The sequence below is a fragment of the Chrysemys picta genome, chromosome 8, assembly GCF_011386835.1.
Source record: "Chrysemys picta bellii isolate R12L10 chromosome 8, ASM1138683v2, whole genome shotgun sequence".
Classification (NCBI taxonomy): domain Eukaryota; kingdom Metazoa; phylum Chordata; order Testudines; family Emydidae; genus Chrysemys; species Chrysemys picta.
This window is the reverse complement of record NC_088798.1, coordinates 11461040-11484648: the sequence shown is the minus strand read 5'-3', so window position 1 is coordinate 11484648 and position 23609 is coordinate 11461040. Positions and strand designations below refer to the sequence as shown.

At 43.7% G+C, this 23609-nt stretch overlaps 2 protein-coding genes across 7 annotated transcripts in view; one reads left to right on the top strand and one right to left on the bottom strand.

Moving 5' to 3' along the window:
• LOC101941153 (nardilysin-like) overlaps positions 1-13919 on the bottom strand; it is an 80040-nt gene extending 66121 nt beyond the window's left edge. For 5 of the 6 annotated variants that reach the window (XM_065555372.1, XM_065555368.1, XM_065555367.1 and 2 more), the window contains exons 1-3: positions 13580-13919; positions 2030-2318; positions 1562-1643 (exon numbers count right to left, since the gene is read on the bottom strand). In XM_065555372.1, the coding sequence (XP_065411444.1) occupies positions 1562-1643; positions 2030-2318; positions 13580-13779 (571 nt within the window). In that variant the 5' untranslated portion in view covers positions 13780-13919. Of the gene's footprint in view, positions 1-1561; positions 1644-2029; positions 2319-5248; positions 5488-13579 lie in introns of those variants that run through there. The other variant, XM_065555369.1, reaches the window with a different exon arrangement.
• Positions 13920-17100: 3181 nt separating this feature from the next.
• Positions 17101-23353, top strand: MAGOH (mago homolog, exon junction complex subunit). The gene is made up of 5 exons (XM_005284837.4): positions 17101-17287; positions 20122-20180; positions 21566-21676; positions 22019-22101; positions 23106-23353. The coding sequence occupies exons 1-5, from the start codon at positions 17200-17202 to the stop codon at positions 23203-23205; spliced, it is 441 nt and encodes a 146-aa protein (XP_005284894.1). The 5' UTR covers positions 17101-17199; the 3' UTR covers positions 23206-23353.
• The last annotated feature ends 256 nt before the right edge of the window (positions 23354-23609 follow it).

Below are 23609 nucleotides of genomic sequence, written 5' to 3'. Positions count from 1 at the left end.
CAAGTCAGATATTAGAAATGGCAATATACAAAAACCTGTAGGAAAACACTTCAACATGCCTGGACACACAATAGCAGATTTAAAGGTAGCCATCCTGCAGCAAAAAAACTTCAGGACCAGACTCCAAAGAGAAACTGCTGAACTTCAGTTCATTTGCAAATTTGACACCATGAGCTCAGGATTAAACAAAGACTGTGAATGGCTAGCCAACTACAAAAGCAGTTTCTCCTCCCTAGCTGTTCACACCTCAACTGCTAGAATAGGGCCTCATCCTCCCTGATTGAGCCAACCTCGTTATCTCTAGACTGATTCTTGCTTGCATATTTATACCTGCCTCTGGAAATTTCCACCACATGCGTCTGACAAAGTGGGTATTCACCCACGAAAGCTTATGCTCCAATACTTCTGTTTGTCTATAAGGTGTCACAGGACTCTTTGTCACTTTTTACAGATCCAGACTAACACGGCTACCCCTCTGATACTTGACGCTTATTAATAGTTACCTTTCATGTCTAATAAAGTAGGTTTTTCCCCAAAAGTTCTGTCTGTTGCAGAGCTGGCTGGCTTCACAGGAATCAGGATCCAATTTTTCATGAGAACAACTTGCTCCTCAAAATGTCTCCTCAGTGAAATCATCCAGAATACCTTTCCCTGATCTGTGTTATCTGAAACAATCTTTTGTTTCTATTCATGGGCAGGGCATCCCTGTCTTGTTGTAACATTACTTTCTTTACCCTCAACAGGATTTGATGATTTGCAGTTGTCTCTTATGATTTTTCCTTGATGGTTTTTGGATTGAACAAGGATAAATAATCAAGCCTTGCACTGCATCACCAACTAAACAGGGCAGAGTGACCTGAACACCCCACCACCCAGACATATCTCCTGGTGACTAATTTTTTACTCCAAGTCTATAAAGCATACTTTCAATATACATTAATTATTCCTTAAATATCACCCATACATACACCTTGCAATTATATGAATCTTGACAAGTTACTAGCTTTTTAGAGGTATCCTAATGTTACTCTTTATGGATAAATATCCTGTAAGGCACATGTTTGGTGTAGTGAATTTGTCAAGTCTGAAGTAAGAGGGTTTTTTGCAAAGAATAGGGAGCCTTTTACCTATGAGCCTCTGTGTCACAATCACCTCACCCACTCTTCACTCTCTACCACACCAAGCACAGCATGTGGTCCTCATCTTTAAGGCCCTCCATCATTTAGTTCTACCCTACCTTCCAACTTGTTTGTATTATGAAGTTTACCCACCCCCAACAACTTTATATCACCAGTGATGCCAGCCCCATTTTTCCCACATTCACCTCCATGCATTCTTCATGCAACCCCTTACACTTGGGGAGAACTCCCCCTGATAATTCATGAAATCCCCATCTTAGCCTCTAACATCCCTCTTTAAAACATTTTTGATGTGGTACCTACATATCACACCCATCTGGCATTCTGCTTCTAGAATATTTCATATAAATCAATAAATCCAAAATAATGTCATTACATTTTTCACTTTGGGAGGAAAGACTGAAATGTAAGATGATACATACTGTGCTCCAGAAAATGTGCCAACCCAGGCAGATCCTCAGGATCACAGAAACTCCCAACAGCAACACAAAGAGCAGCTGCAGACTGCAAAATAAACACAACAGACACTGAGGAGTCACTTCTAAAAAAAAATACAGTCATTTTATCTAGTAGGCGAGAACTCCAGTTCTAACAATCTAACAGAGCTACTCTATACTCAACAAAGAACAGAAGAGTGAAACAGACCAGGATGTTCTGCTGGAAATATGAGCTATGAGTCCATAAGTAATGGTAATATAGGCTCAACCCTGAACAAGAGAGGTAGATGCTCAGATACCAGAGATGGAGGCCACATTAGTAACTAGATGGATAGGACATTCAGGAATGGAGGACTAGCCTGTTTGTTTGTCAGACCACAATATTTAAGAGCTTAGGACCATGAGAGTAGTTCTCTACTTAACAAGCTTTGACTCTGTAACATTAGTACATACCAGCTTCTCTGTACCACTTCTCTTCTTTGCTTCTTCCTTTTCTGTTAGTTCTTCCATTTCCATATCATCAGAATTATTGGGATCCTCCTCATCATCTCCATCATTGTCATCATCCTCATAATTTTCCTTGTCCTCATCCATCTCTGCTCCCGAGTCATCATCTTCATCAGTTTCAATCTCGGTCTCATCATTATCCTCCCATTCCGAAGACTCCTCCGAAGGAACACTATCCATGTTATTTGCATCCGAAATCAGCAGTGCACACAAGCCATTTTGTAACATGAGATACCTGTGAAATCAATTATAATAATATTTGAATCTTCAATTGTCCACCTGCAGCCACAGAACTCCCAAAGAAAGTCTGAAAAATTCTGAATTTTTCATATTTGTTCTAGGCCAGAGGTTCTCAAACTGTGGGTTGGGACCCCAAAGTGGGTCACAACTCCATTTCAATGGGGTCGCCAGGGCTAGCTTAGACTTGCTGAAGCCCGAGCCCCACCACTTGGGGCCGAAGCCTGAAGGCTTCAGCCCTGGGCGGCAGGGTTCAAGTTACAAGCCACCTCCCCAGGCTGAAGCCCTTGGGCTTCAGCTTGGCTGCCCTCCAACCTTCCCCCCACCTGGAGCAGTGGAGCTCGGGCTTTGCCCCCTCCCGGGGCAATGGGGCTCGGATGGGCTCAGGCTTCGGTCCCCACTCCTGGAGTCATGTAGTATTTTTTGTTGTCAGAAGGGGGCTGCAGTGCAATGAAGTTTGAGAACCCGTTCTTGGTTTTTGAACTGCATTCCCTTTCCCACAGTGATGTCCTTGAAGATCTGCTAAGCATGAAAGGTAGTTTGAGAGCAGAAAAGTTAAAAAAAATATCTACCAGTCCCTTTTTGCCATTTAATTATATTCCCAGACAAAAACTGGGTTAAAATGGAGATAAGGTTGATAGTAATTTAGAGTAAAAAGCACCACAGGGATGTTGCAATTATCCACCCACCCAACACACTCTCACACACACCAAAAACCAGACGCATTATAAAACCAGGCAGTTCAGAGTGACGTTTAAATGTAAGAGAAATCCAAACATTTCAATTGTATTCTATATAGGGTCTTATACTATGCTCATTACCACAGTATTGGAGCACCTTTCAGTACTGAACTGAGCAATGTGACTAACATCCATCACATGTTCTTTGTTCTCTCTCATATCCTCTTCCTGGGGAAGAATTCTGTGTGCATGCAGGTGTTGTTTTAGTAGGATGTTTTGTTTTAAATTTAAATATATATATATACACACAGAGCATATGTTTATATTAGAGAAGGGAAGGTCAAAGAAGTGCAATATGCACAGAGAAGAGAAAGTGTTGACGTTTGTGATGGTTCTTCGTTCCTGTGGGAGTTCATTACACAGTCTCAGACCGGCCTGAGAAAGATCTGTCTCCTGCACAGATGAGCTTTTCCCTTATTGTAGAAAAGTCCATTGTGCCATAGGAGCAGAGTTGTTGACCATGGTGTTCATGTTGGACTTCTAGGTAACATTTTAGATATCCTGGGCCCAAGCATTGAGCATCTTGATAAAAAGGACCAAGACCTTGAACTTGACTTGACATTTTATAGGAAGCCAGCATATTGAGCAGAGGACAGATATGATGTGTTTTGTGATAGCCTATTTCACTTAGGAGAAGCACTCTAAGCACTGAAGGCTTCATGCCCAGGTATACTGCACTGCTTTAGTCTAGATGAGAGGTGACAAAGGCATATATAAATGAGGCCAGGTCATTGGCCAAGAGGATGGGAAGAAATCTCCTACCCAACTGCCCAACATCCCCTTCTTGGGGGGCGGGAGGGGGATGTCTTAAAAAGAAAAGACTTTTTAGGAAAAACTAGCAGAAGCAGCAGCTGTCTGCCAACAATGGAAGAAAAGGTTATCGGCATTGCTGCCACCCCACTATCTCCTGGAACCGCAGATATTCTTCATCCTAATCCTGCGAGATGTCCTGACCAGACCAGGCCTCAGAGAAGCAACCAGACAACACTATCACCTGCATTGGCTCAATTCTGAACACCAGCTGGGATATGAGACTTCATCTTTCCCCTCGCACTCTCCATGTGTCCTTTTCTTTCACCACCTTCTTTCTTAAAGTCTGGCTATGATGGCTGTCACATGCTGCTTGTACACGGTAGATTGCAGGACTGCTACAAGTAGGACAGGCTTCTGTACCAGTTTTGGACTGGCGACAGAACATTCATCATGAAGAAAGATACAAGAAATGTGTTCTTTTTAAGATACTTTAAAGCACTATCAGGTATAACTGTTACCAGCTCAGATAAAGTATGTTACACATAGTGCCACCTGCTGGCTGAACATTATAATAGTTTTAACATTCCATCACATCTCCCCCTTTAAGTTTTATAGTCGTACCATTTACAAAATTTTACTCTATCATGCAAACTTTAAAGTTCAGTACATATCAGTTCGTTAAGGTGTTTCTGAATCATACAGGTTTTCTAATAACATGACTCAAATGCCTAATAACTTTGTGATCTGGCTGTCCATTAGTTGCAATGGCTGGCTGTGGTTGGTTTGGAATTGTATTCTTCTTGTTCTACATCTGCCATTTGTAAAGTTTACTCTGTTGATTGTTCCTTCTGAGGAACAAACTGAAGATGTGAATGGGCTCTGAATTTTTCCACATCTTGTGAATTTAGTCTGAAAGATTTTGTAGCTATGGACTTGTCCCTCTTTTCCTCAGTGGATTTATGATAATTAGTTTTTGCAGACATGCTGTGTCTCTTTACTGCTTCTGAGCTAGTTTCTGGTTTTTCAAGTTGCTCCTGCTTTTTGTTTTGCTCCTTCACTAGCTCACTCTGCTTTATTATCTGGATAGCTGTGTGTATGGTTAAAACTGTCTTTAATTGAACCTGCTGTGAGACACTTTTGTCTGTAAGCCCAATAATCAGTCTCTCTTTGATATTTTCATGTTTTGCAATCCACAAATCTCAGTTTTCTGCCAAGGTATGAAAGACTTTTACAAAAGACTCAACACATTCCCCTGGTTCTTGATCTCTCTGGCGAGAACACGCCCTTTCATAAACCACATTTCTCTAAAGGTATAAAGTATGCATCAAACAGAGCCAGAACTCTTTCAGTCATCCTTGTGATTGTCATCAGTAAAGGCAAAGGATTTAAAGATATACTCTGCCTGCTTCCCCATAGCATAAATTAAAGACAATACCTGGATGTCTCCAGTTTCCTGGTAAAGTTTAGTAGCAATGTGAAGTCTTGCAAAGCATTTCTTCCAGTCAGTCCATTCTGAATGCCTGTCATAGCTGAAGTTCTCTTGTGCATCAAAGAGTGATATGTTGATTATATCCATCCTGCAACCTTTGTTGTTGTTTTTTCTTCTGTTTCAAACCTTTGTTGCTGATTTCCAACATTGCATATTTGCAACACTGCTGTAAGCCTGTGACCAGAAATAGGCAACTAAAAGAAATGTCCTAAACAGCCTGATGCCAGTACAAGTTTCCAGATCTCAGAGTGGATGACAAGACTGTGTATTGGGCCGGTGTTTTCCCAACAGTGAGTTTGCAAGTGAAAGTCAACACCAGAGACAGAAACTACATTTTCTATCTTTGCTATTCTTTACTTTACTCTTTTATGTATGTCTTGTTTTAGCTTCTTAAGAAACAGGATTTTAACAACAGCAACAATATAAAAAGCTCCAGATCATATCAACTAACTTTTCCTTCTCCCTCAAAAAAAAAAAAAAAAAAAAAAAAAACCACCAACCACAAAGACAGAACACTTTTTTCTTTGAAGGACCCAGTTTTAAATGAAATTTAACTCAAACTAGTTAATAGATTTAATTATCAGAATATTTAATAAAACAAGCCTTAACTCCTGCATTTTTAAACTAGATAGTGATAACATGGTGCATTCTTCAGTTCACACTTTCTGTGTGTAGATATGGGTTTATAAAGCAAGGAAGAGTAGTGTATGTTTACCCTAGTTGTGTTGTATTTACTCAGAGCTGGATTAAGACAATCTAGAGCATAATACACACCACAAAATGAGGGTCCTGTGGCTTCATCCACCCCCATTTGGAGGGGCAGATTCTCATTGAGATGCATATGGAAATTTGCACTTCTCAAAGCTATTGGTTCAGACTGTCTGCAGATTTAGGCAGCTATAGTTGCATCTGTTACACCCAGGTCAGAGACCTTTCAAGGGGGCCACAAGGCCCCACAGCTGAAACCCGGTGCCCTGAACCGTAGCAGCCCCCACAAAGCCTGCAGTGGTGCAGTGCAGAGCTGAAGCCGGCAGCAGTGCAGGGCAGAAGCCGGCAGCCCCTGTGCCCTGAAGCCAGGAGTGACACAGGGTCAAGCTGGGAGCACTGGCGCCCTCCCCCTCTGGAGCTGGGAGCAGTAGGGGAGCCCCAGTGCCCCCCCTCAGGGTGCCCCCTGGGCTGAAGCCAGGAGCAGGGCAGGGCTGAAGCCCTGAGCCCTGGTGCTCCCCACAGGCAGAAACCCTGAGCCCATGGGCAGAGTTGTGGGGCACAAGGGTGTTGCCCTCCCAAACTGCAGTGCCTTACCCAGAGTGGGGTAGCCCCGGGGGAAGCTCCAGCCCCCCACCTCCAGTTCCCCTCAGGCCCCACCCTCTGGCCAGGTTGTAGGTGGGAAGCCAGAGCCAGGGAGTGCGGGGCAGCTGTTCCTCTGGCTGGTGGTGTCATCTGGAGCGGGCAGCTGTGGCTTCCCCCCATTTGCTGCTGGTGTCCAGGGTTGCAGTTGCTCCTCAGCTCCCAGCCCCCTTTGACTGCTCATGCAGCCGCTAAAAGCTGCCCAGGCAGGGGGACCCAGCTCCAGGATGGCAGAGCCCTCGGGTAGCAGCCACCACAGAGGGAGCCCTCTTGGCACATAGCCTCTAGCTACCCTCTTCCTTCACCCTGAGCTACCCCCTGCTGAGGTAAGTCAGGGAGTGGAGGTGGCACTCCCTCCCTGGACCGCGTTGTGCGGAGCTGCCGGCCCTTGCCCTCCACCCCAAATAAAAGTCAAACTACACCTATGCCCAAGGCCCTCCCAACCCCTGCTGGCCCGGAGCCCTGAGTTCCCCCCCACCCGGTGGACCCTGGAGTTTTTATAACATGTTGAGGGGGGCCTCAGAGAGAAAAAGGTTGAGAACCCCTATTCTAGAATATATACAATTGTTGACCCTATAACAACTTATTAAATTTATATTACTGTAGTGTGAACAGAGTCAATTGTCTTCATGTCCTACAACAAAAGTCTTGTACTCAAATGGATACTGCTTCTGCTAGTGACCATTATAGTATCATAGAGTTTAAGGCCAGAAGGAGCCATTATATCATCTAGTGTGACCTCCTGTACATCACAAGCCATTAAATTTCATCCAGATACCAATACAGTAAGCCCAACAACTTTAGTTAGACTAAAGCATTTCAGTCCTAAGGACAGTAAACTTTGTGTCACAAGCAGAAAACAGGAAAGACCAAGGTGCCACCAGTTCCTAAGATTCATAAATTCATAGATTCCAAGGCCAGAAGGGACCACTGTGATAATCTAGTCTGACCTTCTGCATAACACAGGTAATCAGACTTCCCCAAAATAATTCTTAGAGCATAGCTTTTAGAAAATATACAATCTTGATTTAAAAACGGACAATGAAGGACACTTCACCAAGATGCTTGGTAAATTGTTCTCTAATGGTTAACTACACTCACTGTCAAAAATGTATTCCTTATTTCCAGTCTAAATTTGTCTAGCTTCCAGGCATTTGATCATGTTACACCTTTCTCTGCTAGACTGAAGAGCCCACTATAAAATATTTGTCCCCCACATAGATATGTAGACAGTAATCAAGTCACCCTTAACTTTCTCTTTGTTAACCTAAATAGACTGAGCTCTTTGAGTCTATCACTGTAAGGTTATATTTTCTAATTCTTTAATCATTCTCATGACTTTTTTCTGAACCTTCTCCAATTTATCAATATCCTTTTTGAATTGTGGGCACCAGATCTGGACAGTGTTCCAGCAGCAGTCATGCCAGTGCCAAATACAGAGATTAAAATAACCTCTCTACTCCTACTCAAGATTTCCCTGTTTGTGCATCAGGATCACATTAACTCTTTCCGACACAGCATCATGTTGATAGCTCATGTTCTGCTGATTATCCATCATGACCACAAAATGTTTTTTAGAGTCACTGCTTCCCAGGACAGAGTACAACATCCTGTAAGTACACCCTACAGTCTTTGTTCCTATATGTAAACATTTACATTTAGCCATACTAAAACACATATTGTTTGCTTGCGCCCAGTTTACCAATTAGTGACCTGTCCTATTCACTATACCACCCCCCCAATTTCTGTGTCTGCAAATTTTATCAATGATGATTTCATACTTTCTTCCAGGTCGTTGATAAAAATGATGAATAGCATAGGGGCAAGAACCAATCCTTGGGGGACACCACCAGAAAATACCCACTTGATGTCAATTAACCATTTGCAATTAAATTTCAAGACCTATCAGTTAGCCAGTTTTAAACCCGTTTAATGTGTGCCATGTTCATTTTATATCATTTTAGTTTTTTAATCCAAATGTCATGTGGTACTAAGTCAAAACACATACAGAAGTCTCAATATATTACTTCAACACTATTACCTTTATCAACCAAACTTTTCATCTCATCAAAAAAAAAAAAAGATATGTTTGACAGGATCTATTTTCCATATACCCATATTGATTTAATTAATTACATTAACCTCCTTTAATACTTTATTAACTGAGTCCCATATTAGTCACTCCATTATCTTGCCCAGGATCAATGTCAAGCTGATTACCAAATCATCCCAATTACCTTTTTTTAAAAAAATTATTGCAACGGCAGGGAATTAATTAGGTAAGATATACTCAGATGATCCCAGCAGGCAAACCACACCACTTGCTTCTGGGGAACGCAGGAAAAAAAGAAAGTCACTGCCACTCTGACCCGTGGGAAAATTCCTTCCCAACTCCAAATAGGGCAGTAAGTCTGACCCTAAGCATGTGAGCAAGACACACAGCCAGGCATCTAGAAAGAGAATCTTTTGTGCTACCTTAGACCACTGGTCCACCCTGAATGGTGTCCCAGTTCTAGCTGTAGCCCATCTAGCCAGCTGTGCATCAGGGGAAATAATTCCTGCCTGACCACTGGAGGCAACCAGCTGAAGTCCTGAAGTATGAGATTTAATTATATAGAGCTGCAAGTGTTATGAGCATGGTGAGCACACAATTATGAGGTGTAGCAACGTAGCTTCCATATCATTTCAGAAGAGAATATTTTGACAGAAGTCATAAGCCTCTTTGGCTATTTCTATCCATGCTTTTATCCTTTCTAGATCTTTGTATTTCTTTATACACTTCTCCAAATAAGTAAAAGGGAATATAATAATACTGTTCTATTTACTCCCATCTTCAGGTCAACACGGACGATGTTTACTAAATACAGCAGGAAAAAGTTTCCATTATTAAGGTCAGAGATTAACTCAGGAACAGCTGAAAGCAATTGGGTTTTAGCTAGCAAAGCTGAGGTGGGAATCTCAAATAGTGCTAGGTATGCTGAATAGTAAGGCCATTTGGTCAAGCGTTCTTAACTTTTTCCACGTTGAGTTGAAGATGGAAAAAGTAAAGATTATCCCTACATAACTGAGCGCTAGTTACTGAAAGCACGACACCCACATCTTTAAGAACACAAGACTGTTCAGAAAGCTGCAAGCGGGGACGTTCTTTCCCAACCAGTGGATTACCACTGGTGCTACTGAAATGCCAGTAGTGATTCTGGTGGATCCAGTTTACCCCTTGCTCCCAGGGCTCACAAAACCATTTACTGGCCACCTCAACCACACCAAGGAAAGACTCAACCACCAGGTCAGAAAGCGCAGAATGACAGTTGAATGTGCTGTTGGTAGAGTGAAGGGACACTGGTGGTGTTTACTCACTAGACTGGATCTCAATGAGAAAAATATTCCAATGGTTATAGCTACCTCATGTGACCTAAATAATATTTGTGAGGCAATGGGGGAAAAGCTGTCACCAGGATGGAAGGAGGAGACAGGGCAGACTTTGAACAGCCATACAACAACCATTACAAGAGTTCAACATGGAGCTAGGCAGTTAAGTGAGGTTTTAAAAGAAGACTTTAACAGTCAGCGATAGCAGTGCTCTGTACTGGAATGTTCTGTGGACCTGAAGCTTTGAGTGCTGTCGGGAAATGTGTAGTGCTTTCTGCATATTTACACACATTATGTTTTACCGAAGCTATGAATGATCTGGTGCTTGCTGTACATTTATAAATATGACTGGGGGGTGTTTTCCAGAACCTCTAAGTTTTGTGGTGCTGTACATTTACAAGTACTCTATGCTTTGAGCATTGCATTGCATTCTGAAATGTGTTGTGAAGAATAATTATTTAAAAAATAAGAAATTTGGCAAAAACAGTGCAGAAAAGCAACGTGCAAAAAACAGCAGGCAATACAAACTCTGAACTGAACTTTTAGAATTGGAAAAGCAGCAAAGATTTCTGTCCATTTCAATATACAAATGTCATCCCTTGTGTTACACATACTGACCTATGTTGGTGTATGTTAAGCAGTGTTTTTCCTTGCAGTCACACAGTGAGGAATCATAGGGATTAGGATGTGGCCCGTGATGCCACATGATATGCTTTGGAGTGTCGGGGCTGCTTCTACAGAGCTCTCTAAGGACTGCAAAGTGCGGGGAGCCAGATTTCTGGGCCTGTAGGTCAACCAGCATCTGAGTTTGCTGCCTGAGAAGCTCTATTATGTCTTGGTGCATCTCCCTTTCCCCTTCCTGCTGGGAATCCTAGCCTTTCCCGTCTCCTTTTTCATTCTCCATAACATCTGTCACGCTGGTCTCCAGGACCTTTGTTCACGATCTGAAGCAGCAATAGCTTGCAAGATCTTGCTGAACTAATCCTCTTCTTTCTCCTCTTCAGGATCAGGTGTTCTGCAGATGTGCAAGGGGCATCCCTCAAAGCCACAATGGCAGCTGCTGATAAAAACAGACAGATGTATCATTGGATTTATAGTCACAACAGAGAGGGAATAAGTTTCAAACGCCCTTCCCTTATTCCCATAAAAACTTTTCATAAGACTTGCTTATTGACATTTCAGCTTTGAAGTGCCTCTGCACAGCACCACTCTGCAGCCCCAGCCACGGTGAGCATGGGCCCACTGGGGGCAGGGGAGGAATTCTGGTTGCATGAAACAATCAAATTTTGGTCCCTATTCCATTCTACAAATATAGAGCAATGGCACTGAATATTGGCACTATTATCTATAGGCAGTGGTGGTTTTAGCTGATATCTCACTCCGGAGGATAGCAAAGCCACAGACAGCACAGCTGCTACTGGCATCCTGAAGCCATCCAGGCCAACATGCCACTAGCCTGCTTAGTGCAATGCTGCCAGCTGAACTCACCATGGGGAGGTGTGGGAAAGTATCGTCTGCAGAAGAAGAAATAAGGCAGCCATCCCTAGAACCCTTCAGGAGAGGATTGCGGAGTAACACCATGAAAGTTTCATTGAGATCTCTCAGGAGGATACAAGGGACATTCTTCTGTACGTAAACAAACTGCTCCGATTGGCCCTCTCCATGTCCAATCCAGCGGGGGAACAAAACGCAGATACCACCTCTCTCTATTTGTTTTACCTCCATCTCTTCCTGTATGAGTAAAACAACTAAAAGTTTATACCGGTGTCTTGTTAACTTGACAATGGGCCAGGAGACATCTTTACATTTAAACACTGTAAGGAAAAATGCATGCACATGCTTACCAAAGATCCCTTCCTCTTCATTGGGCTCATCCATATCTGGCTGCCAGGACTGACTAGACCATGGTGGAGTCTCAGACAGGTCTTGATTTGTTGTATGGTTGGACTCCCTCCCCCCTGCCCCACATCTCCCCTCTCCTCCTCTTCCCTGTTCGTGGCAGGGCTCTACATCTCAGGCTCCTCCAAGGTATTCACAGTGGTTTGCGGAGTGCTAGTGGGGCCTCTGTCAAATATGGCACACAGTTTGTTTTAAAAGCAGATCAGCAGCTCACCACTAGATTGATTATTGGCCTCCCTTGTCTCGTAGCATGCTAACTGCACTTCCTTCGCTTTCCTTCAGCACTATTTCTGATTCCTGTTGCATCCTTTTGCCTGCATTCCCCATGCAATTTGCTCATAGATGTCCACATTTCTACGGGTGGTCCATAGCTGTGCTTGCACAGCCTCTTCTCCCTATAGTCCCACGAGACCCAATATCTCTTGTTTACTCCAAGCAAGAGCATGTCCGGTGTGTTGAGCCAGTCTGGTCGGCTGGCTAGTTACACGTAACAGGGGAGAGTTCCTAGACATGTTCACCAAGGTAGACAATCAGGAAAAGGCATTTCAAAAATACATAGGTGACTTCAAAGGAGGTGGGGCTTTCAGTAGCTGCGACCTCTGGGCAGTGGAATTTACAGCTGTTACAAGAGCTGTGACTGTTGCAGCAAACAGTGCATTATGGGACAGCTCCTAGAGCACTGTTAGGGTCAATACACATCATGCAGCATCTACGTGCACACTCAGTAGATCACCCATTTATCTACACTGTTCAGGCAGGTGGTTTTACTGCATTGCAATAATTAGGTGCTTATGTCTGCCAGAGACAAATCTGAGTATAGACACATGCACAAAACAGGTTGACAAAAGGCAACGTACACCAACCTAAAGTTGTAGTATAGATCAGGGCCTATTTGCCATAAGTTAGCTTTGGTTATATAGTGTAAAGTCACAAGAATTTGGTGATATTTTTTTTCTGTGCACAGACAAGTGCATTACTCTGCAGCTGCTAGCAAGGGCCTTCAAATAATATTTTATGTCAATTATCCAGGCTCAAAAGTTCAAGTTAGAAACAACTTGCCCAATGTGAAAAATCATAACCCTCGCTGAAGGAGACAAGCATTTCTCTACAGGCTGTAGAGGTATCATCCAACGGAGTTAAAATTTCTTAATGTTAACAATGTATGTGGTTGGTGAATAGGATCCAAGAACTTGCATCTGCTGAAGTGGGCATTCACCCACAAAAGCTTATGGTCCAATACTTCTGTTAGTCTTAAAGGTGCCACAGGACCCTCTGTTGCTATTTACAGATACCCCTCTGATACTTGAAGAAGAACAGGAGTGCTTGTGGCACTTTAGAGACTAACAAATGTAGTTGAGCATAAGCTTTCGTGGGCTACAGCCCAATTCGTACCCATGGTACATTTTAAAAGTATTCATTCAACCCTTGAGTTCACGTTTGCTGCTGATATGGAAGCAACTGGAAATGTATGAGGGAGGAAGGGGGGGGGGGAATCGTTTGTTTTAGTTTCTTCTTCCAGGGTTACTGTAAGGCCGGGGAAGCGCCTAGACCCTCTGCACCATCCCCGTGACGCTGGGGGCGGGGGGGGGAATCCCTTCCACCTTCTTCCCCACACGCCCCCCCCCCTGCGGTCCCGTTTAGTGCTGGGCCCCTCCCCCTCACCTGTAGTGCTTGGGGTCACTGGGGGACTTGACAATGGCAGGGTCGCCCAGGCTGGGGTGAGCCCTGCGGCCCCGTCCTTGCGCCTCAGACTCCTCCTGGGGCAGTCGGGCTGCAGCACCTCGGCCGCCCGCTCCGACTCGCTGCCCCGCGGCCAGCTCCGGGCAGCTGCAGCTAGACAAGGGCTTACTCTTGCCGGACATAGTGTGGGCTCAGGCGCCGTTACCGGCTCGCGACGGCTGGCCGCGACCAGCGCTACGGGGGGTCCGGCCCGCTGTCTCCTTCCCGGGCCCCGCCTCCCTAGCGCGACCCGCGAGGCCCCCCCAGCCCTAGCGCAGCCGGGATCAGCACCTAACCCCCACAGAGACAGTTGGACTAATGGTCAGGACCAGCTCGGCTACCTCCCCAACCAATGAACATTCAGCTGCGCGATGACGTACCTTATCGCCCCCTATGACGGTTAAATCAAACCAGCGTCAGAGAGGGGGGAGCAAACCATGGTGAGCGTGGGGGGCGGAACGCACGGCGCCCCACGGAGCTGAAATAGCAGCGAAGAAGGAGCTAGAATAGAGACGAGGCTTTAAGGTCTCAGCCTCCCCACGCCCATATTTCAGGGTTCGGACTGGTTCACTGACACACACATCCCCCCACATGCCGCGCTGGACTCTTCCACATACGGTTTTGGAGGAGGCGGGGCTTTTCTCCAAATGATCTCTCCCACTGGTTCAATGAGCTGTCGTTGACTGTCCGCGGAACGAGTGAGCATGCGTGGAAGAGGCCAAGTCCCTGGATGCTGAGAGAGGGGGAGCATTCCACGTGGGGAGTCCAGGGAATGGGGCAGAGAGATGTGTCAATTCAGTGAAACTTAACTGAGTAGAGTTCAAGAGATAGAGGCCTCAGGTAGGCCTGCGTGTGATGTGGGTACCATTTGCCCACAGATTAGGGAGCTCACTCCCTTAGTACAGAGGTGTCTACCCAACAGGGGGTTAGCGAGTGCTGGGCTGTGTAATCCTCACTAGGAGACAGGATGTCTACCCAGTCAGCAGCAGTATAATGCCAGAGGCTATAAGCATTGTGGCTTTGCAGAGAAAGATTCAGGGTACAGCTTGAACTGGGGAGTTTGGTAAAGTGCAAGCAATTTTCATAGCCAGAAGACATCTAGCGGGCAACCTCTGATTTTTGCCTTTATATATCTGAAATGAAAGCACTTTGCAGAACTCCTTCCCAAGCAGAAGTAATCCTTCCTTGCACTTGGAAAAGCATCACTTTCAAGAAGAGAATGGGTGCTTGTCAACAGACAACTTTTTTCATTACACAGTGCTGTAAAGAAATAGGAATTTAGTGGCCCTGATATTCCAGGGTGCCTGATGTTAACAAATGCCTGCACATGATAGGCTCTCAAGAGCCTAGTATCTGAGATAGCTAGGGAAAGTTCAAATAGAAACATTCTCACATTACAACCTAACAGCCAGTGCTAATTTACAGCCTAATGCTAGCCAGCAGCATTTCATTATCCTATTAACTAGAGCCTCATTGAAGGGAATGCATTGGTCAAGTGGAAAAGTCTTCATATGCAAGAGAGCTTTCAAACATACAACAAGGCTGCTGGCTCTGGTCATGGACTTAACAATTTCTGTAACTGGGCTCAAAATGAAAGAAGTGGCTTTTATTTTTGTTTGCACTCTAACTAATGGAACTTGTGTCAAACACTTGATCTTCATTAGGAATACCCTGTACCAATCCCTAGATAACATATAGTATTATAGGGAGCAATTCTTCAGGGAGGAGCTAGTTCCTCTAGGAATAGATGTTTTACTCCTAACACATGTGGATGAAATCCTGAGATGCCTGTGCAGTTTTTACTCAGGGAAAATTCCCCCTCAGCTCTGAATTTAGTCCCATAGCTCTGGTTTGTTGCACAACAAAAACACTAACCCAGGAGCCTATCCCTGCAACAAACCCTGTTGCCATCTCTGTCCGCATATCTATTCAAGGGATACCATCATAGGAGCTAACCACTTCAGCCACACCATCAGGGGCTCGTTCACCTGCACATCTACCAATGTGATATATGCCATCATGTGCCAGCAATGCCCCTCTGCCATGTACATTGGCCAAACCAGGCAGTTTCTACGCAAAAGAATAAATGGACACAAATCAGATGTCAAGAATTATAACATTCAAAAACCAGTCGGAGAACACTTCAGTCTCTCTGGACACTCAATGACAGACTTAAAAGTGGCAATTCTTCAACAAAAAAACCTTCAAAAACAGACTCCAACGAGAAACTGCAGAACTGGAATTAATTTGCAAACTGGACACCATCAAATTAGGCCTGAATAAAGACTGGGAGTGGATGGATCACTACAAAAACTAATTTCCCCATACTAATTTCCCCCTGCTGTTACTCACACCTTCTTGTCAATTGTTTGAAATGGGCCACCCTGATTACATTGGCCTCATTACTGCTACAAAAGTGATTTTCATGTGCTGTATATTTATACATGCCTACAGTATTTTCCACTCCATGCATCTGATGAAGTGGGTTTTAGCCCACGAAAGCTTATGCCCAAATAAATTTGTTAGTCTCCAAGGTGCCACAAGTACTCCTCGTTGTTTTTACTTTCTTCAGTATTTGCTACAACTCACTTGTCACAATCTCTGGTCCAGGGGTAGTAAATTTTGACAGGGCCTCAAACTAAAATTTCGTACAGATAATGACTTGTTTATACTGCTGTATATGGGTCCCGTGTGCGGGGAGGGCCGGGTATATACTATACACTGAAATTTTAGTATGAGATTAATATTCCAATTGATGTATTTTATAATTATATGGTGAAAATGAGAAAGGAAGCAATTTGTCAGTAATAGTGTGCTATTACACTTTTTTATTTTATGTCTAATTTTATAAGCAAGTAGTTTTTAAGTGAGGTGAAACTTAGGGGTACACCAGACAAATCAGACTCCTTAAAGGGGTACAATAACCTGAAAAGGTTGAGAGCCACTGTCCTGTAGCACCTCAGCACATTATATCAGCTAGAGAGGAGCTGCCCTGTCTACATATTGGGATGCCTGTGCCTTTAAGACCCCAGCCTTGGGAAGCCCATGCTGAGATGTACTCTCCTGTGAGAGGGGAAATAAAAAAGCCCCTCTGCCCCCCTATTTTTGCAAACACAGCAGGTGGCTTATCTCAGCGGGGGTAACTGTGACCCCCCTGCCTCTCCCTAAGCCAGGGTTTTGCCCCATGTCATACTCTGGCAGCGCCACCTTCTGGGCTTAACCCCGGTTTCTAACCCCGCCCCATCCCTGATTTTGCCCTGCAGCCGATCTCCTGGCCCCCGTTTCTTGACCCCCGCCAGCCAGTATCTTTCCGCCCCCTGCCCATTCCCCCCTCCGATTTGCCCCCCTTTGAACTCCGCTAAGAAGCACCCGCAGACCCTGAGTCCAAGCCCCGGCAGAGTGAGGGCAGCGGCTTCAGTCGCTGTTACTGAGCATGCTCACCTCAGCCGCCAAGCCTCCGGCTTTGCGTAATTACTCCGCGCCCGCCCGCGCGCTGTGGTCGGGCCGTCTGGTCTCCCAGGCCGGACGCGCGGTGCACTCTGGTCTCTCGGCGGTCGGTGGCCATGGGGAGCGATTTCTACCTGCGCTATTATGTGGGGCACAAGGGGAAATTCGGCCACGAGTTCCTGGAGTTCGAGTTCCGGCCGGACGGTGAGGGCCTGGGGCCCGCGGGGGAGGGGGAGCCGGGGTCTGAGCTGGGGAGGGGGGCGAAGCGCATTGGCTTCATGGCGAAGGGGGTGGGGGGGACACATGGCTCGTAGGGGCTATTCCGGGGGGTGGCCAGGAGACGGGCGAGGTGCGCGCGCGCGGAACGAAAGGCGGCGTCTGCTGGCACTGCCCGGGCAGGGACCGCCAAGTCCCGAGTTGTGGCTGCTACACGGGCACCAGCTTGAAGCTCAGACAGGGTTAAACAGTCATTAAAACGTCGCCTCGGGTACGAAGCTGCCCCAAGCCTCCCTGGCAATTGTTGTGCTTTCACTGCTACCGTCTCTTATTTTTAGAGGTTTTTCTCTTCTGCTGCCACACAAAGGGGGGAAATGGACTGTCCAGGGGAAACTGAGCAGGGCTATACAGGAAGTGCTGTCAAATGCAGGCTGTAAACAGGCTAAGGCGGCACTGGGAGATCTGGATTCAATTTCTGGTGCTGCCACGGAATCCTCCTGTGTGACCTTGAGCAAGTCACTTAATCTTCCTGGGCCTTCGTTCCCTGTCAGTAAAATAGAGAGAATACTGTCTTTTCTCCATCCTTTGACTGTTTGGGGGTTTTTAATCTGCAAGTACTGATTGTAGCTCCACTGGAGCCTTCCCAAAAGTCAGGGGGCCAGAGGTGCTGCCCCTTCTTCCTGAGGCCCCGCCCCTGGCCAAGTGGAAACAGGAGTGGGCTGGGAGCCATGGACCCTCCACCTGCCTGGGATTGGGGAGCCGAGAGCAGCCCCCGGCCTGTATCCCTGTTCTGCGGTCCCCCTGCCCAGGGCAGGTGGAGGGTTCGCGGCTCCCCACAGCTGCCTCCGCAGCTCTATCCCCAATCCAGCTCCACCTGGGGGATGGGGCCTCAGGGCTGCAGCCTGGCCATGGTAAGAGCTGCGGCCAGGCAGCTGTGAGAAGCCGTGGGCCCTCCACCTGCCCTAGATGGGGGGAGGGAGGGACACAGGCTGGGGGCAGCGCTCACCTGTCCCACTGCACCCTGGGCAGTTGGAGGGTTTGCGGCAACCCCGCTGCCCAGGCTCCCCAGCCAGGCTCCAGCTGCTGGCTTGACCACAGGGGCAGGGCTGGGGCCCTATGAGGAAGAGATGGGGTACCCATGGTGAAAAATGGATGGGCCAGGCCCATCTACTTATCAAAAGTGGGAGAGCCCTGGCCCCCCGTATTCCAGTGCTGATGACTGATTGTTACTGTATATGTACTATGTCCAGGAGGTTCTAAACTGCACCTGGTACATTTGGGTACCAGTCGTGATGGGGTACTATTGTAATACAAAATAAAAATAAGAGAAATTCTAAAAATTCAAAAGTGATATTTTATCTTCACTTGGTGGTGTCCCTTAAAATAATAGGTAAAATCTGATTTCTGTGACTAAATATTGTCAAAGTGTTGGTCACAATTATATTAATCTACCACAAAAAAATCTTGTTCCTAGCTAATTCAGAAGTTATAAATAAATGTTGCTAGTGCAGTTAATTGACGTATTTCCCAGTATAACTATAGCGCAAGCCCTCTAACCAGTTGCATAGTTTTGAAATAATGGAAAATACAAATAAAGTCCATGGCAGCTATTTAAACATTTATAACTCCTGCCTCCCAATGCTTTATACGTCAGTCAGAGTCTGCTAAAATAATGATTTAGGAACAGATTTAGTTTCTTAGTAAATATTTAATACACAGATGTATTTGATTTCTCTTACTGGGCTCTGTTACCACCGGAGGTTCTAAATTGCGCACAATTTGAATCCGCTGAGGGAGCTCCACCTAGCAAGGTAAGGGCAGCTTTGAAGTATAGATGGGGTTCTTATGGAAGCCTACCAGCATAGGCTGCCTGGAGATACCCTGAATCTGCATCTTCCTGGGTAACCTGGCTACATCCCTTCCCTGGCCAGGACTGCCCACTTTATTAGTTACAGCTCTTCCTCTCAGCAGAGAAGAGACTATGGGAGTCTTGTGCAGCTGCAAGACTCTTACAGATGAGTAGTCAGCTAATAGCTATCTTGTGAATGGGTCCACCTGTATGAACCCTAGAATAAACTGAGTCCCTTTGTTGAAAAACTTCAGGGGGGAAAAAATGGCCTACATTGGGGTAGTCAATAGTCAGACAGCGGACCAAATCTGGACCACCTGACACTTTTGAATGGACCCAGAAATCTTTTTATTTACGTATTATCATTATTTCATTATTTTTTCTGGAGTCTGGACCTTGACTATACATTGACCAAGAAATTTGGACCTTGACAAAAAATAATTGACTACCCCTGGCCCACATCTATATAGCAGCTTTCATATCCAGTATCCAAAATGACTTTCAAATGATTCAGAATCAAAATACAGCACCCTCTAAGATGGGGGAATGGCAGCCAGACCAGCAACTTGTCCCCACAACAGGGAGGACAGAATAGGAATTTTAGACAAGGGCATTGGAGGAAACCTTTATGCAACATTTTAATTGATTTATTTTTATAGCTGTTTAATTAGGAAGTATTAGCAATCCTAGAAAATCACTACCATACAAGTACCAAAAATACAACATTTACCATTATATAATAGAACCTCAGTTTGTAGAAGTATTATCCAATTTAAGCACTGGAAAGATAAAAGGCTGAGTCAGCCTACTTAACACACACTAACAGTGTCTCTCTCTTCCTTTTTTATGTGGCTTCCCATACAAACATACACGTGTTTCATTATTTTATTACGTTTTACAATCATTACGTATTGACCATCGCAGTACTTTGTCTATTGTAGTTTGAATCTAATACTCATCTTTATTTTAACAGGAAAACTGAGATATGCCAACAACAGCAATTACAAAAATGATGTAATGATCAGAAAAGAGGTATGGTATTTGTGTATTTTAGTAAACATATCTTTGAATACTCTGCAAATAAAGCTAAACCAAATAAATGGTTTTCATGAATTGATATAATTGGCTTTTAACACTTAATCAAAGTGAGCATTCCTTTTTAGCTATAGTTACCCTCTATGGCTCCATCACCATAATATCTAATCACCCCACAAACAGGAATTGATTTAATTAATTCATCCTCTTACCATCTCTATGACAGATTATCACCACTTTACATATGGAGAACTGATGCAGAAAAATTAAGGGCCTCATCCAAAGCCCATTGCAGTCATAGGGAAGTTTCCAATTGACTTTGGTCATTCAGTCAGGTCACACAGTTTGTGCCAAAGCCATGCATTGAATCCTTGTTACCTGATTCCTAGTCCAGTGCTTTAATCATCCTTTCTGTTGTGTTTCCTTTTCTGATGCACCTTTCTCCCTGTGTTCTTATTTACTTTAGGAATTAGTTTTATCTGGCATAAATGGTGTTGCAATATTTGTTGATTGTAAAAAAGTTTTCACATCTAATTTTTTTTTTAAAGGTTATTCTTCATTATTGTTTCTTGCTTAGGTATACACCCTAGTCAACAGGGGATGGGGAGCAGAGAACATGCCATAGAGCCACTACTCCCATACATGCACTTTTCTCTTCTCCCCTGAGACTTGATCCTCCTAATTTGGGTCTCTTCCAGAAAAGGCGACTGGGCCTTTTACTTCTTCATGATTAGAAGAGTTGACCAGGATGAACTAAATGCTTGGTGTCAGCTATTTATCTGTGTGCATTCAACACTTCTAGAGTGGTAACATCTGAAAAAAATCTGTTTTGTTAATGCTTTCTGTAACCTACAAGAAGGCTAATAAAAGAGCACTTCATTCATGCTCGGTCCATCCTAGATACAATAAGGAAGATTAACTTTTGTAAATAGATTAGACATGACAACTTTTCTACACCCAATTTTTGGAATAGAATAATAGCCTGCTTCTGCAAACCCTTACATGCTTGAAAATTCCTTATTATGCATTTATGCCCATTGATCTCATGCCCCAGCAAGGGCTACTCAACTGAATAAGGGTTTTCAGAACTGGGACTTCTGGTCATATATATTTGTAATATGGAGAACTGTCTTGACAGTTTCTCTAACTTCTTCTGGGAGCTGATAGTTCATCATCTTATAAGTTGTATGCATATGATTATTGAAAATCCTCATAAGAGCTTTCTGAATTTTGGAAAGCATGTGTTCTTGTTCAGAGATTCAGGGGTCTGAAATACTTTAAAAATGTCTTCAACATGTCAACTTTCAAACATTAAGTAGTTTTCTGTGCTTATGCATCAGCTCTTTGGTATATATTAAGATAAGTTTAAATGTTGCTTGTAGGCCTATGTACACAAGAGTGTGATGGAGGAACTGAAGAGAATAATTGATGACAGTGAAATCACAAAAGAAGACGATGCCTTATGGCCTCCACCTGACAGAGTTGGTCGGCAGGTTAGTAGCTTTTCCACTTGCATTATTAACATTGTATTAATTTGGATTTGGTTGCTTGTCATAAGCATAACTGGGTATTTAACATTTTTTTTGTAAACTGAAAGATCCATTAGAATCTTATTTTTAACAGATAGGTAAATATGTGAAACTTAAAACTTTGAGTAGTAGAGCAGTTTACTCTGAAAGTATGAGTGCCTGGGCATTTAAGTCACGTATAATGAGATTTGTTGTTTTTAAGCAGTGAGATAAAATGGTTTTACATTTAAACTGTTCCTATGAATGAACCAGCATAATTTTCAAGCAGTTCTGCTATTTGACTGGGTTTTTTTATTTATTTTCTAGGAGCTTGAAATTGTAATCGGTGATGAACACATCTCTTTTACCACATCAAAAATCGGATCACTTATTGATGTAAATCAATCCAAGTATGTAGTCTAATTCCCGTTTTGCCAAAATGGTGTCATTAATAAGGAATGTCTATTGTAACTACAACCAATTTATAAATCTACATTGGGAGCACTCATTAATACATGATGACCATTATCATTCAAAAACTTCTGTTGTCTCATACTGCCTCTTTTGGAGGATCCTCTGTTAATTATTAGACTGTGAATGGCTAGCCAACTACAGAAGCAGTTTCTCCTCCCTTGGTGTTCACACTTCAACTGCTAGCAGAGGACCTCACCCTCCCTGATTGAATTAACCTAGTTATCTCCAGACTGATTCTTACCAGCATATTTATACCTGCCCCTGGAAATTTCCATTACATGCATCCGACGAAGTGGGCATTCACCCACAAAAGCTTATGCTCCAATACATCTATTAGTCTTAAAGGTGCCACAGGACTCTGTTGCTTTTTACAGATCCAGACTAACATGGCTACCCCCTGATACTATTACACTGCAGAATTTCATTCTTTTGTAGTGTAGCAAAATGACCTGCAAAGTATTTTGAACACTACCTCAGTGAATTATAAAATATTATTTGTGCATAAAACCCCCAAAATGTATTAAGAGTCTGAAAAAATTATAAACTCTTACAGTGAAATCCTTGCCCTGTTAAGTCTATGGCAAAACTCCCATTTACTTCAACACGAACAGTAGTTCACCCCTAAACTAAACTAAAAAGATTCTGTAACACATGTTTCTAAAAGTCTTAGTGACAATATTAAACTAATATATGGAACAAAAAGGCTGTACATTGTAAAAGTAAAGTAGTGAATGTGGGCCAAACTTACAGTATACGACCTTCAGTCTAAGCATATAACTATCAATTTACCACAGTAAAAAGCTGTACCAGACTGAACCATGGCGTTTTAAGTCAGTCTGATGAAAAAGAACAATCTTGGCACTATGGCTTTTTTTTATGGCTTTAGTTTTAGAAACTACTCTTAAAATTTGAAAACTAATGTTTGTTTTTTGTCTTTTAGGGATCCGGAAGGGTTACGAGTGTTTTACTATCTGGTGCAGGACCTTAAGTGTCTAGTCTTCAGTCTCATTGGATTACATTTCAAGATTAAGCCAATTTAAATTGTATAATTTTGAGTTTGTATTGTAATGTTGCAAGGGGTGGGACACTTTCATTCCTTATCTCTTCTTGGATAGAACTTTTATGTATGTTTAGAATTTTTTTTTACAAACTGTAAGTGAATGTCTTTAATAAAAATGGTGAAACCTGTATTTTTTTAATTTAAAAGTTGTCCATGTAATCGAGGTCTCAATCTCTGAACACCATTTACTTTCATTACTGTATATCCAAGATGAGTGGCTTTGAGTTCCTGTAGATCAGTTCAATATCTAGTTTTAGAAAAAAGAATATTTTAACTGTTCTATCCATATAGCACTCCGGGGCAGAACAAATGAAGTTCTGTAGATCCCTGGAATTAAAACGCTTGTCAGACCTCTTAAGATAAGTTTGTGTCCCAATCTTTAAA

Bases quoted from the DNA above. Each gene is read 5' to 3' on its own strand.
- MAGOH (XM_005284837.4), top strand. From the start codon at position 17,200: ATGGGGAGCGATTTCTACCTGCGCTATTATGTGGGGCACAAGGGGAAA. The intron at 17,288-20,121 runs GTGAGGGCCTGG...TTATTTTAACAG, and splicing joins GTTCGAGTTCCGGCCGGACG to GAAAACTGAGATATGCCAAC. The intron at 20,181-21,565 runs GTATGGTATTTG...TGTTGCTTGTAG, and splicing joins ATGTAATGATCAGAAAAGAG to GCCTATGTACACAAGAGTGT.